At 34.1% G+C, this 16354-nt stretch overlaps 2 protein-coding genes across 7 annotated transcripts in view; one reads left to right on the top strand and one right to left on the bottom strand.

Moving 5' to 3' along the window:
* The window catches only part of LOC148597731 (E3 ubiquitin-protein ligase RNF19A-like), a 26562-nt gene extending 11745 nt beyond the window's left edge, over positions 1–14817 (bottom strand). The window contains exons 1-7 of one of the 2 annotated variants that reach the window (XM_088561794.1): positions 14679–14817; positions 9699–10345; positions 7720–7910; positions 4667–4811; positions 3771–3933; positions 2618–2726; positions 249–401 (exon numbers count right to left, since the gene is read on the bottom strand). In XM_088561794.1, coding sequence (XP_088417920.1) covers positions 249–401; positions 2618–2726; positions 3771–3933; positions 4667–4811; positions 7720–7910; positions 9699–10297 — 1360 coding nt within the window. In that variant the 5' untranslated portion in view covers positions 10298–10345; positions 14679–14817. Of the gene's footprint in view, positions 1–248; positions 402–2617; positions 2727–3770; positions 3934–4666; positions 4812–7719; positions 7911–9698; positions 10346–14475; positions 14610–14678 lie in introns of those variants that run through there. The other variant, XM_088561795.1, reaches the window with a different exon arrangement.
* Positions 14727–16354, top strand: part of LOC148597730 (uncharacterized) — a 14583-nt gene continuing 12955 nt past the window's right edge. For 2 of the 5 annotated variants that reach the window (XR_015918654.1, XM_088561798.1), the window contains exon 1: positions 14727–14859. The gene's annotated coding sequence lies outside the window, so the exon portion shown is untranslated. Of the gene's footprint in view, positions 14860–14893; positions 15026–15162; positions 15301–16354 lie in introns of those variants that run through there. The other 3 variants (XM_088561796.1, XM_088561799.1, XM_088561797.1) reach the window with 3 other exon arrangements.

Below are 16354 nucleotides of genomic sequence, written 5' to 3'. Positions count from 1 at the left end.
TAATCATTATGTCCTGAACCTTGACCTTTTTCATTATTGCTTTGTTGAAGGCTTTTTGGCCTCCCTCAAGCTGACCATTGAAGTAAAAGGGTTTGAAATTAGCATGGGCCCACTTGCCAACCGCCCCTACAATTTGGTATAGGCTATCAAAATTTCGACAGTTAATTGTAAATAACTACACATATTGGCTATCATACTAAAAATTAAGCTGTGGGCTAAGCCAATTTGAGATTAAAACCCTGAAATACCTGGACCGGCTGGTCCAACCGTCTCGTTTTCTTCATCAAACTCAAATCTAACACCCCCTTTATTTGTGGCTGTTACACCACATCCTCCACTACGACACAGAGAGATTGGTACAACACCATACACATAGGCCAATAAAATAGGAACTCCAATGCCTGTTGAAAAAAAAAAAGAAATTATAAACTTAAGGAACAGAAATTCCTTTGTTTCACAATAAACCAATTGACCATCCTATTCAATATATAGATTTTCTTAATAATTCTTTGATATTTTAAGGAGGTAGACCTTGGTTAAAGGACATTTCTCTTGAAATATGTGATATGTTTGCATCAAATTCAATTTCACCAAAGCCTATCAAGCATGTATTTGAAACAGAATGAAATAAATCTAAGTTACTTTGATGCTTACATTAGATTGATGTAAAATTCTGAATATAAGCATTCCAATGATTTGTAAGAGTTGTTTCCCTTACCATTGGTCTACGTCCTTAAAATAAATTAAAAATTTTGAGACCAGAAACATTCTACATGTAAATGATCAGTGCTGTCAAATAAAGTAAATGTCACAAGAGAAAAGAGTTGGGAAGAAAGCCCATGAGAGAACCTACAGAATTTATTTCACATGTAATTTTATCAAAATTTATTACACAGGGATAAGAGTTTGCCGAAACTACGCAGACTTTTTGTATTGTACTAGAACTCTGACAAATAGGCTTCTGGAACAGGGTTATGTTGCTACAAGATTGAAGTCATAACTACATTAGTTTTATGGTCATCATCATGAACTCCTGGATCGTTATGGTGTATCCATCTGAAAACCATGAAAACTGATTTATTCAACAGGTCCTAGTTTTCCTTTCCTTGTTTGTCTACCCCAGACTTAGCTTTTTATGAGCAACTTGGCGGGTGTTTCTAGAAAAGCAGAGGACGCTTACCTTACCGGTGTACCTGGTCCATGCTCCCAGTTTTCAGTGGAGTCCAAGTTGCTCATTTGCTTTTGTTACTTTGTATGTATGATTTTAGTTATTTCGTGTTCTTTGTTGTGTATGTTTGTTTTCCATGTCTGGTCTTTGTCCCTGGATTACATTCTTTTGATTACCGCTATAACCTTGGTTCCCTTGATTACTCTTTGATTACAGCAATAACCTTGGTTCCCTTGGTTACTCTTTGATTACCGCTATAACCTTGGTTCCCTTGGTTACTCTTTGATTACCGCTATAACCTTGGTTCCCTTGGTTACTCTTTGATTACCACTATAACCTTGGTTCCCTTGGTTACTCTTTGATAATACACTACTTTCAATATAAAGCTTGTAAGTTTCTTTCTGACTACATTTTTCATCTGAGATTTCTACAGTTGATAGAAAACAGAAGACAAACATTTACATGTACATGTAGTTTGTTACTTCTAGGTACATGTACAGGATAGCTCACAGATAAATTCATACCTGGCATGCTAGGTACTGGAGGTACATTGTATACCAGGTATTTTCCAGGCTATGCTGCACACCGTACTGTACATCAATATGATGCTTATTTATCAGAATTTTCTATAACAAAACTTATTAAAGTGTAGAAATAGTTAAGAACCTTGCATTGATTTCACAAAAAGTCGTAAGCGTAAAGTTGAACGTAAGTAATGACATCACAACCTAAAATAGCATTGTGATGTCATAGTTTATGATCAATTTCATACTTATGACTTTTTGAGAAATCAACCAGATCTTTATCACCCTATTTACAAAGAGGTTTCTAATCATAATATTTTGATCTTTACTAGGAATAAATTAAGTAAAAAAACTCCCATTGCTTCCAATGCAAACCCATATTTATAATGTAATAAATACTGAATAAACCTTCTGTATGTATCACTCTTTAAGGTTCATATACTTCATATACTAAGTTATCTTTTGCAACTTCTAAAACGAAGGGACATGTGACATTTTTTGGCCACTTCCATGGCTTGTTTACATACTATGTGAAAATGTGTTAAATTTTGACCATAGCCCCCACCACTATTTCAAGTGTCGCTGATAGATTTGAGTTATCTCTCTTTGGAGGGGTTTCTTGTTCAGGGCATAATCTAGGCAGCGAAATGGAGATTTGAGTTGCCAAGAATTTTTAAAAATAGTAAATACATTGTAGTGACCAGCTCATGTTCTTTTAAAAGAAGTGAAGTTGCTGTGAAATTTCACCAAAGAGAGATAACTCTAGCCCTTCCAGGTAATACACAACCAAAATGCGGAATTTTTGTAACGAAGAGAAAACTTGAACTGGAAGTAGTTCACTTAATTTTCATCAGTTCCAAGCAATCCAGAGAATCACAAGGTTGTAATACAAGGCTTACAAGCCCTATAACATAATTTCACTCACCAACAGCAAGCCCAGCAACAACTGGGGCCACAAGTACAGAAGTGGCCACACCTCCTGTGATGGCTAAATTCCTCCTGTGCTTAGATCCTATCTTATACTTGGAATGAATCTGCAAGAAAAAAAAGAGATCTTGCATATCAGTGTTCTAGGATTTTTCAGAAATTGAGGTTTCCTCGGGAAAAATCCATATAAAATCAACTTTCCCACAGTCAATGACTGCTTTCCTAACAAAACAAATCCTTACAGCATATGAAGTTTTCAACTTGCCACAGGAAAGTGTAACTAAGTACCTAACTTTCCAAGACCCAAATTTCACATTCCCAAGGTAACGGGAAATAGGAATCCTAGAACACTGCATATATTGAAGAACAATGTAAAACACTTTTATTTGTAGATATTACAGGTAATTTTGCAGTTTGTCAAAATTTCATTAAGTATGTCGAGTTTTAAAGAAGCAGCTTTTAGTCGAACATTTTTTTTCTTAGACCTTTTTTATTTCATTGGGAACTTGCATAGTTTGTGATTTAAAGGAACCACAGAAACTGTACAAATCTGTATTCCACAAATAATATGTCTTTTACCGTTGGAATGACAGTAACAGTTCATAGCAATGTTTAAATGTTATAAATTAAAAACAACAGTTAATGTTAACAAAGATTTTTCTCCATTGTTTTGTTTACTAGGGAGGTAGACCTAGGGTAAGGGACACAACTCCTAAAAATCATTGGAATGTTTGTATTCAGCATTTTACATCAATCTCGTGTAAGCATCAAAGTAACTTGGATTGATTTCCTTCTGTTTTAAATGAAAACTTGATATGCTTGGTGAATTGAATATGATACAAACATATCACTGATTTCAAGAGTTGTGTCCCTTACCATAGGTCTACCTCCTTAAACAGTTGTTCAAGAAACCATCAGAAGACTTGCCAGAAATAAAAAGAAAATTCAAAGTTTGAAATCACTCTCTCTTTACAATGTTATGTTCTGTATTTTCCATAAGACTTAAATCTGACTACCAAGTCTACGGTACGATTAGACTAAAGGATCAAACTCACAAACTCACACACTCGAGGCGAGCATGGTACTACAGAACAACTAATGAAAGTGGTATATTTTTACTGTGGAAATGAATACTGAAATTTCTTGTTTACCTTACGTCCAACCCAGACAGGTATACCAATTATCATGGCTGGAACAGCTATTCCTGCTATCAATGTAATTCCCACTGGAGCACCGACAAGAGTCCCAAGTTGCCACAGAATCTTCTTCTTTCTGCTCCATGGCTTCTTACCCCAAAATGTACAACCTGATGGGCTGCAAAAAGAATTTCAAGATAAATTTTACTCAGGGTTTAAATTAGTCATGTTAGTGGAGGCCAAAGGGAGGTAACTGTATCTGCTATATACAGCATATTCTTGGACGATAAAATTGAGAAAGGAAAAAATACGGTGAAATGCAACAAATGCACCATCATATAACCTTTATACATACATGTAGTAAAAAGTTACCATCATATAACCTACATACATACATAGTAAAAAGTTATAAGAGATCACCAAAAGTCTTCAATAAGTGTAAACACACCTTCTGATAGGCCCAGACAACATAAGTCATAAAATCCATGGTAACAGAACAATGACACTTCTTCAAAACAAACTGAAAAGTTAAATAATGACACAAAGACCAACAATGGCAACACTGACATTACACAATTTATTTCTAACCAAGTATCATGCTGCAAGTGCAGCCGACAACTTGGAAATAAACTGATACTAAATGTACAATACCAACATTTGTTTAGTAGTAACCATCTCCAATAAAGCAAATACAAGTACAATACCAATCAGACAGTATCACCAACCCATTGCCATACTATGTTTCAAAACGTTTTAAAAATGTTTTTGAAGTTTCTGATATGGCTCAGTCTGGTTCAAACTTACATTAACCTCCTGCACCCAAGAGGACAAGCAGCCAGTCAAACTTCCAAGGTAGTATTTATTTCATCAAACCTGACAATTTGTTTTTCCAGTTTTTTTCCAAACATTACCTCAAATAATGTAAATCTGAAATCTCTTTCATACACAGCCAACAGAATTCGGCACCACAGACTGGACAGGCCATGTGATTACAAGAGCCATCATTCATCTTCATAATAAAGGCACCACATCTTGGACAAGGCTTAATGTCATCTTCTGAAATATTAAATTTGAAAGTTTTGTACATTTGTAAGAGCCAAAATGAAAAAAAAATATGTATTTTTAGGTTCTTCAGTGTCATTTAAAATTAAAACTGACAAAGTGTTCTGATCCAGATTTGTGATAATCGATTCCGAAAAAAAAATTGATCATCGGCAGAAATTGAAAAATTGATTGATTTTCAACTATAATCAATCACAGGAACATCACTGAAACACACAATTTAATCTATGTTGGCCTTAATAACAAATGTATTATCACAAATAAAAATAACACATGTCATCCTAATAATAGTGGATTGTGCATTACAAAATACAGTGAATCAATAGAAATAACACATGTCATCCTAATAATAGTGGATTGTGCATTACAAAATACAGTGAATCAATTCCTAGTACCATGCACAACTACATTGAATTTCTTACCTACCACCTTGTACAAAGTTTTATGAAATTTAGTTTATAAGGCTCCAAGGAGTTAAACTTAACAGGGGCTGATAAACAGACAGGGCAAAGGCCATCCTTAAAAAATGTTGGTTTGCTGATTATCAACTTTAGATGAGATTACAAACAATGAAAAATGCCAAAAAGTAAAGCCAATGTGCTAAAAATAGCACAAAAAAATTGAGTAGGTTGATAAAAAGCAAATCAACAGAAACAGACATGACATGACTGAGCACTAACATACAATAAGAGACATGATGTGACTGAACACCAACATACAGAAAGAAACATGACGTGACTGAACACCAATATACAGAAAGAGAAGTGAAGTGACTGAACACCAACATACAGAAACAGACATGATGTGACTGAACACCAACATACAGAAAGAAACATGACGTGACTGAACACCAATATACAGAAAGAGAAGTGAAGTGACTGAACACCAACATACAGAAACAGACATGATGTGACTGAACACCAACATACAGAAAGAAACATGACGTTACTGAACACCAATATACAGAAAGAGAAGTGAAGTGACTGAACACCAACATACAGAAACAGACATGATGTGACTGAACACCAACATACAGAAAGAAACATGACGCGACTGAACACCAACATACAGAAACAGACATGATGTGACTGAACACCAACATACAGAAAGAAACATGACGCGACTGAACACCAATATACAGAAAGAGACATGTCTGAACACTAACATACAGAAAGAGACGTGAAGTGACTGAACACCAATATACAGAAAGAGAAGTGAAGTGACTGAACACCAACATACAGAAACAGACATGATGTGACTGAACACCAACATACAGAAAGAAACATGACGTTACTGAACACCAATATACAGAAAGAGAAGTGAAGTGACTGAACACCAACATACAGAAACAGACATGATGTGACTGAACACCAACATACAGAAAGAAACATGACGCGACTGAACACCAACATACAGAAACAGACATGATGTGACTGAACACCAACATACAGAAAGAAACATGACGCGACTGAACACCAATATACAGAAAGAGACATGTCTGAACACTAACATACAGAAAGAGACGTGAAGTGACTGAACACCAACATACAGAAACAGAAATGATGTGACTGAACACCAACATACAGAAACAGACATGACATGACTGAATACCAACATACAGAAACAGACATGACATGACTGAACACAAACATACAGAAAGAGACGTGAAGTGATTTAACACCAACACACTGAAAAAGACATGACATGACTGAACACCAACATACCGAAAGAGACATGACGTGACTGAATACCAACATAGTGGTGCACCACTTTCCAAGTGGCAGAGGCTGGGATCGAATTTCAGACTAGACATGACATTACTGAACACCAACATACAGAAAGAGTTGTGAAGTGACTGAACACCAACATACAGAAACAGACATGATGTGACTGGACACCACAATACAGAAAGAGACATAACGTGACTGAACACCAATATACAGAAACAGACATGACGTGACTGAACACCAACATATAGAAAGAGACGTGAAGTGACTGAACACCAACATACCAAATGAGACATGACATGACTGAACACCAACATACCGAAAGAGACATGACGTGACTGAATAACATCATAGTGGTGTACCACTTTCCGAGTGGCAGAGGCTGAGATCGAATTTGAGAATTTTTTCCACTAGCTAAATTAAGCAAGTACCGAAAATTTACACTTGCTAAATTTAAGTTTTTTGGGTGATATCTTGACTTTACCTATATGACATACAGGTTTCCACTAGCAAACTTTAGCAAGTGGAAATAATTTCTACTAGGAAAATTGAATTCCATTGAATAGCAAGTACATCTCATTAAATTTGATCACTAAGAGGTTCGGAGAAGAATTTTGAGAAGGGGCCATTTTCAGGTTTTTGGTAAGATATATTCTAAATTTCAAGGGGCCATTTCAAGGCATTTGTTAACAAACCATATAAATTTACTTAATTTAGGTGCCATTTTCTGTTAGAAAGGGCAAATGGCCCATCCCTCCTTGCCTTCCCAACCCTAGTGTGGTTCTCAAATATCTTTTTTTTAAGAGATTTTTTAGCACTTTCTTTTTGCATTATGTGAAGTAACCTCTACTACTTTAAATATCAAAATATCTTCATAGACCAAAAAGTATTTATTGCCACTTTAAGTGGTACACCACCATGTCAGTGATCAGTCACAGTATTTCTCTTTCGTACTTTACTACATGTACTAAGTGGGGGACATATAATTAACTAATATAATGAGAATGGGTATAGTGCACATGTGTATACATGTACATGTACATGTACATGTATGGCAAAGAGACAAAAACCCCAATTGGATGAAAATGTCAGCCCAAGGCTACCCATTGGTCTTCAATGAACGACAAGGAAATCCTCATACCACAGTGCAGGCTGCAGCTAGCCCCAAAACTTACTTTGAGAATCTGCGTCATAACTAACTGATGGAGATCGCATATTACTTGACAGCCTTTCGGCACGGGCCGTATCACATGTCTTGTTTGGGTGCCAGTGCTGTTTACAGTGGTAACAAAAATCGGTATCACAGCCAGGACGCTCACATCTGATCCTCGGACATCCTGCACACTCCTTAGCTATCACAGCATAACTGAAATATAATTAACTGTTAGAACATATTCATTAAATGAATAAAATAAACATGTACTAAAATGTATAAATTTTATTTTTACATTTATTACCAGGTATGTATTTCTCCTGAAAACTAGATAATGCATAATATGTACACTGTATACGTATTATACTGTGAAAGTACTATTGTTCATGGGGAACCAATTTTCTTCCTTTTTGAGGGGTAATCCAACCACGAAATTTTGTTTCTAACAAAAAGGAGATTCCCATTGATGTGTATGCAGAAAACTTCAAAACCATTAATTTAAAAATCCATAAACTTGTATCCATGAACTAAAGAACTTTCACAGAACATGATAAGGTATCGAACAAAATAGTGTTGGGAGAAAAGTTAAAAATTTCTTTAATCAAGGAATCATATTGTTTCATGAATATAAAATTCATGGATCAATCATGTAGAACATACATAACGTATATCAGCAATGTTGGTTTAGTAAAAATTTGACTTTCTACTTACATGTTCATACATGTACATGCATATACACGTATAGAAGAAATCAGTCAAATTTTGTGTACACTCAGGAATCATATTGATGGTTGACCTGTAGACAGTGAAATCATTGGCCCTTTTCAAAATGACCTCATCTCTTTTAAAAAGATATGCATCATTTTCTTTTAAATTGGGAAATTTGGAAAAATTGTACAAAACATTGAATTTGTAGTTAATGTGATCCGTAATCTTATAGAGAATGTCAAGAAAATGAAAAGTGTGGTAGATTTAGTACATGTACATGTTATTTTGAACAGAAACTCCATATCCATGATATCCTATCCTTTACCTACCAAATGGGAAATAATTTACCTTATTTGGGATTATTATTGAGCCATTTTCTGGACAAACTTGGAAGGGATGGGGCTGATTACTTTGAAATGGTAATCAATTACATTACAATTACAGCCCATTTTCAAATATAATGATTACTTATGATCACTCATGTTTTTAAGACCCTTAGATCATGTTTTCCATGGTTGTTGTTTCTGTCACATATTCCCTATTATCATTTTTTCATAGTTTTCAATATGAAGCCAAACTTAATTAAGATATCATTTCTATAATACCAAATGTACATCATAGAAACACATAATGCATGCAAAAAGAATGTAAACAAAATATTCTATATTTTAGTTTTTATTAAATTGTTATACTTGTAATTAATGTTACAGATAAATCATGTTACATAATGCAATATGGGTCTGTTTATCTAAATGACACCTAATTTGAAAGATGTTTTAATTGTAATTTTAAACAGCTTGTCATTTTTATAGCCTAGAGATAAGTAAAAGATTATCCTTTGTTCTTTTATCACCATTTATATCATTCATAATATTTAAATAAAACAAACAAACTGAATATAATTATACATGAGCATATCCATATTTTGGGACAAATATACTCCTCCGTATTATACACTCCCTGTGATGTTTAGGTTTCCTGCATGCAGGATACCCAAATGCACGCTAAACGAATGCTTCTATGTTGCGTTTATCGTGCCATTAAACAAACGATGTGTAAACGATGCATGAATGCTAAAATGGCAAACGTAAACGTTTCAAGAAGTGTACAAGGTACCCTAATATTTATAAATTGTGTGAGATTGAAATGAATCTTGAATCTTGAAAATATCCATTTGTTGCAAATGTTTTGGTTGTTTTCTCATTGAAATTATCATATTGTTCACTATTATGAATAAATTTTAAATTTTATATAAATTTTACTTGTAGTTTTCATGTTAAAATAACGACATACCCACAATCGGGAGCTGGACACCATCTGGCATCAGGGTCAGCAACTAGGACACGACGTACCATGAAATCTTCATACTTCTTCAATAGAATGTCATTTTGGAGTATTGCTTCTATATCATTAGGATGGTACTTCTCCGTACATTCTGGACAAGAAATGTTTATTCTACTTTCAGTAATTTCAATTTGTAAATATGTTTGCAAGCATGTTACGCACGAGCGATGGGGACAGGTCATGATTTCAGGGAAATCTTCAACAGGCTTGATATTCAGACAGAGAGGACACTCTCGACTTGTTGAGCTTTCACTTTTTTGTGACTCTAGTTGTGGGGTTTCAATAGTACTGGAAAGTCTAGGTAAATTTTCTCGATCGGGGGGTGCTAAAACGCTTGCATCAGACCTTCCAGAATCTGAATCGAGGCTAACATGAGACTTTGTTCTTCTGTGAGGAGTGGTCCCCTGTGTTACATAGAAAAGTCTTCGAAGAGAAAATCTATTTTTTCTCCTCTCAGAACCTCTTGAATTTCCAGATGACACAGAGGTCACCTCTGAGTCTCTTTTTCTCATCTTTGGAATGTTGTTTTGTCGAGATTTTGTGGACATCCGTATAGATTCACCAATCAAATCATTGTAGAAAATTCATAATTAAAACTGAAAAGGAAAGAAAAGCATTTTATCAGAAACCGCTAAAAATGTCAATGTACTGTCACAACTTGGAATAATAGGTAGGTTCTGTGGTAATGTGTAAATTGAGCTCTAAGCACTGGTCTTGTAAAAAATAGAATAAGTATCAAATGAGAGCCGAAAATACAAATATACATATATGTATAAATAAAAATAAAACTACTTATTCAGATCAATGTATACCGTAAGGCAAAAAGATGTGAAATCCGCCTTAAAATCTACTAAAAACAGTGCTTTGCCCACATGAGATTAAGCTATGGTGCAGGAAAAACACCATAGTCGTAGTCAATACCAAGGTCAGGTCTATAATTAGGTTTCTTTAAACAAATATGTAGGGTGCACTAATAGGTATATGTATATTCTGCTGGAACTGGTTTCAGTCGGTTGATAAGGTTTTAAGGCTCAATGTATCAATTTATCCTCTTTCTTACGTAAATCAGTATTTTCTTAAACTTTTTCTCTGCAGACAACTCATTTGTTCATCTATGGATTCCCACATCCCATGGTACATGTAACTATGGAATCTGTGGGCCCAATAGGATTATTGATTGGAACCGCAAGGGTTAATTTTTTGTTTCCTGCGACACATGCACAATAAATGTAGACAATGGGTAGGGAGGGAAAAATACAAAAATGCATTGCCGTAAATATGTGGCAACCAGGACCAAATTTAGCATAATCTTCACATAAGAAAGCCACTGGCATAATAAATCAATCTACTAATAACAAGGTGTAAAATCCTGGAGAACTTAGGCGGACCACAGACCTCCAGGTCAAACAATGGGTGGCTAACTCTGTAACTACTAAGGGTTTTTTTTACGTCCTTGACTACTCTTACGAGTCTCGCACGGACGGCTTTAACTCTATAACTACTTCCCATAAATATCAATAAGTTCATACAATATAAAATAGAATAAACAACAGGAATCTGACATATACATTTTTTTGTATCAAATTGTCTGTGCATTCATATAATGCTACTCAGCCAAAAAACACAAGAAGTTGCTACATGTATAAATAGAAAAGAAAGATAAAAGTGAAAGTAAAGACTGTATGACTTATTTATTTACAAAATTACTAATATACAACAATAATTCCTTACACCATAACGTGACAGTACATCCAGCGAGCTGTCTTTCAAACAATTTTCATGTAATAACATGTCGGCAAAAATACAAAATAGTTCAAGACTTAAATGTAAATCAACAGGAAATTCACTCAAATTCACACTCCCAGCATGCATTTAAACGACCGCTTCTATCGTGCATTTAAATGAACACAAAAACAATGTGTAAATGCACAATAAACATTGCACGAATGCTTAAATGGGAAACGTGAACGTCTCAAGGAGTGTAGGAGCTCGGGTACTAACGTCCATATAGTCGGCAACCAGTGAGATCAGTGTGGGAAACCACCACTCGCCAGCTCGCCAAATTCAATAGATGCGTAATTTGGAGAGTCCTCATTAACTTACACTCGTCAGTTTGGGGGTTTCCAAGGAAAGTTAACCAGCCAACAGGTTATTTAGTAAAACATCCCTTAACATCATACATTAAAAATATTTTCCCTACATTTTAATAAGTTTAGCTAGAATATGTCAAGTGAAGTTTGGCATGATATGCACACTTAATTGACTTGTAAAGCATTGTTTACGATCTGCCATTTTAATTTCTGGTAAACGGGATGTGCCAAAACCTATGTGACGGTCCCAATCTCAAATTATTATTCAAACGAAATTATCTTGGTAGTTTAAGATATGTTACCTTGCAAATTAGTTGTTTATTGTCAAAATAAAAATGAACAAGAAGCAAATAATAAACGTTTTCTTGTTTCATTATGATGAATCTGTTGAAATATAATTTTATTTTTAAAACACGAGTCTAGAAATTGAGTACTTATTTTGCTACTGTAAAGCACATGAAATATACTTCAATGGGAGGGTATACTCAAAAATGGAAAACTTTTTGATAAATTTAAAAACAAAAGATTCCTTGATGAGATGGAAGCTGCCATTAATAATGGGCAGCTATTATTATTTAAATGACTTTTAAAAGTGTCATGGTGTTACAGGACCATGTAGAAAACATGTATTCATAACTCATTGAATAAAATTTTATCCTCAATATTAATGTTATTTTTGTTTTATTTCCGGCAAGTAACTTCCAAAACTTACTTGCTAAATTTGGCTAGTTGAATTTCTATTTGGCTAACAAGATCAACATTCCACTAGCCAGAATGGCAAGTTGGGAAAAAAATGGTTTCCCACACAGTGAGATTATCCATGCTGAGTGAATTTCACACCCAGATCAGTGATTCTCCTTTTACAATTACATGTAACAACTAGAATATACAATGGAGATTTAAGCCGCTAAGATTTTTTAAAAATAGTTAAAAGTCGCCAGCTCATGTTCTTTCCAGAGAAGTGAAGACACTGTGAAATTTGACCAAAGAGAGACAACTCTAGCCCTTCCAGATAATAAACAACCAAAATGGCGGCAACTTTTATAACGAGGAGAAAACTTAAATTGGAAGAAGTACACTTTATTTTCATCAGTTCCAAGCAATCCAGGGAATATTTCACACGTTTTAGCGATTTGGATAATGGATAAAACCAGCAGAACTTATTTGAATGAAACATATTCAACTTATTGAGTTCAAAATCACAGGAAACAATCACAAAAGGTAAGGTCCATGTATATTTTGTGTTTCTTGATTTAATATGTAATTTGATGACAACAATTAATTTATTTACTCAATGAGAAACTCTTACAGGGATTTTAATGGTTTTAAAAGACAATAATTGGTAGGTTCAGCTTGGATCACAGTTATCACAGTTATGTGTATGAGTGCATGTGGGTCTGAAGTGATACTTTGTTTTGATAAGGCCAAAATAAAAATAATTAAGCTAACTATTAGCATAATAAAAAAATCAGGGAAATGTGTTGGATAATAGACTGCCATTATGGCATATCAAGATGCAGTCATTCATTTATCAATCTAAATTACAATTATCGATTATTTGAAAATAATCCCATTTAACAATGTACATGTACATCTGTACAGGTTGGTTTGTGCTTTGCAACAATTACAATACACTTGTACTCATCATAATGTCAGAACCCAGATGATTTACATGAATTATCTTTTTCTTTTTCAAGAAGAGACCACATGGAGGCACAAAACATTATTATAAGAAACAAGTTCTCAATGACAATCTGATCACTTACTATATTCAATTAAAGTTACTTATTATACATGTACTTATTCATTTGCAAGTATAGAAAATGGAATTACAGTATTAAATTTGTTTCATTTGTTTATTATTTATAAGAATACATGTCCTTTAAATACAACTTCATATCAATGCGATAAAATATTCTAGCGGTGAAGTATGATTTCTCCCAATTCCAGACTCACTTCTCCTTATCACTACTGGAAGGGAGAAGTCACTTCTCTTTTTCACTGAATCCTAGATTATGCCTTGATTACACCATGAAATATCCGACTGACACGTCTTGAGTGTAAGAGAAACAAAAGTTTCTGAGTGCAGTGTATAATATTCAACCTTTCTACAAAATTTCATCAAAATCCCTAGTCACAGAGCTTTAGAAAGAGTTGCACTTTTTTAAAATTTGAGCACACTGGTTGATTCCTGTATAAACTATGTTTGCGAGGGGTATTATCATTTCCACTCCCTAAACTTTGCTTGTGGAATTCTAAAGGAATTTCACTTTAGAATGTTATTACTAAAAGATAGATCAAGTTTCATGACAGTAATAAAATCATATAAATGATTTTAAGGTAAACAGGGTTTCAGATAGGTAGCCCATAGGACCATGTGATAGATAATTAGGTAGTCTTCAAAATTATTTTGTGGTCCTGTTTTCAGGACTAATGAAATTTTAAGAACTAATTGAGGTAGCCCAATGGACTACCCATTGATATTTCAAGGTAGTCCTCCTAGAAACTAGGTAGGCACTGTACTACTGTTAGTGTCAAACCCTGGTAAAGGGTAAGTTGAAATGTGTAACACTTGATTGTAATGGGTGGCTGTAGCATAATGAAATTAGTATACAAAAACATTCAATAAAACTTACTGTACGACAAACTTTCATGATTTTGTATACTAAATATAGACCAAGCCAATTTACTTCCTACAATCATGAGTTGGTCATTCGTGTAAGTTTTAAATTCATGAATTCTCAGAAATCAATTTTCCCTTTTGAGTTTGGAAAACCCACAACCCACATGTTTGTATAATTATCTTAAATTTCAAACTTCATGGATTGAAGAGACTTACAGTTAGCACTATATTGTATTGAGTAAAAGATATGAAGTACCCATTTCGACGCAAAGGGTCGGAAAATGGAAAATCTGCATTTTGTTTTGACGCCTTTTGATTGACAGGAAAATGGCAACTCAACCGGATGTGACAAAAGTAGCTGTGACGCATTTAAAATATAAAGATGAAGTTTATTAAGGTATAAATATGTAATTTTCGCAAAAATAAAAAATATATCGAAATTCGACATACTGGCAAATTAAATTAAAATCTCTAAAACGCAAATTTATTAATTTGGAAGTTAGTCACGTGATTTAAACATGGCGGCGTCCATGTAATCTTCCTGGAGACAGCTTAGGTGACGTGTAAATTATTGCTTAATTTCACTTTGATGCTTTTCTTCAAGCCACAAATTCAAATCAAGACATTTTAAATTCACGCGTTTTGTCTTTTCGTCATAGTGTGCAAATTGCATCATTTGACCGTGACTAGTGACAGTACTCGTCAGTAGTGTGACTGTGAGCAGTCAATCATTTGTCACGTCAAGACTCAAGCTTGAAGTGGCCATGTGGTAGAGACTCCTGAAATAACATAAATTCAAACACATTTCATAATTTGTGTCAGCCCTGTTATTATTAAGGTAACAAAAATGGTAAACTATGTTTTAATGTCTTTTGGTTGAATTGACCAGTATTTATAATATGATACCTTTTACGCTTCCAGACACATTAATCAAAAACAATTTTGATATTTTTTGTCATCTCTGATTTGATATATTATACCTGTAACTTTCAAATATGGTAAATTTTGTTATAATATATGTCCTAAAACGTTTTACTAATTGTCATGGTCTGATATGTCTATTGGCCGAGATGTCCGGCATTCATAAGGAATTATTGGTTGTCAAAGTCTGAAATGTCTTTGGTTCAAATTCTACAGCAATGGAAAACATTATGGTTCTTATAATTTGTGAAATATGTCAAAAGATTTCGTTTATACAATTTAATTTCACTTCATTCTGTTTCAATTTGTATAGTTTAATTATGTTATTGTAATGATTTGATTCATTTTTTCGAATTGTTTTGTTTTGATTCTTTCATTTATCAAGTATTATAATTTTGTTTTCGTTTCGCAATTTTTATGACACAAGAATTAGGGATGATATTGATTACATAATTTTCGTAAACATCTGGATGCCATTCTGCAGACTATTATGGCCAACCCTATCTTGGAAAAGCTATGATTTGATTTGTATTTAATTATAGAAACTAGTGAATATTTTCTTGAGAATGGTTTGGCTCTCAATCGCATATATGCAAGTATACGCAAATGAAGCTGCCATTATGCTGTTTTTCAGCTCCTGAAAATGAAGGTTCAAACCGGATATTGATGCTTTTTCTTGCCATAAGTATATCCTTCGGGAGCGTATTAAGCTGATTTCATGTTGTACTGCTTAAGTACAATTTTTGTATGACACTGGCACAAGGCTTGAAGCTAGCAAATTAGTAATTGTAGTTCTTATTACTTTTAAGGTTCCACTTTTTAAAGTCAAAATCTAGGACATTCCTTATTTATGCAGTATTGATAATGCATTAAAAGGTTTCTTGACTTGAAATGTTCTACATTTTAACTTAAGTAGAACCTTTAGAAAGAAACTTAAATTCCAACTTTGTCATATTCAGTGGCAGTTTGAC

The sequence above is a fragment of the Perna viridis genome, chromosome 14, assembly GCF_037379345.1.
Source record: "Perna viridis isolate PV_CMFRI_1.1 ecotype Kerala chromosome 14, ASM3737934v1, whole genome shotgun sequence".
Classification (NCBI taxonomy): domain Eukaryota; kingdom Metazoa; phylum Mollusca; class Bivalvia; order Mytilida; family Mytilidae; genus Perna; species Perna viridis.
This window is presented reverse-complemented; position numbering and strand designations above follow the sequence as displayed.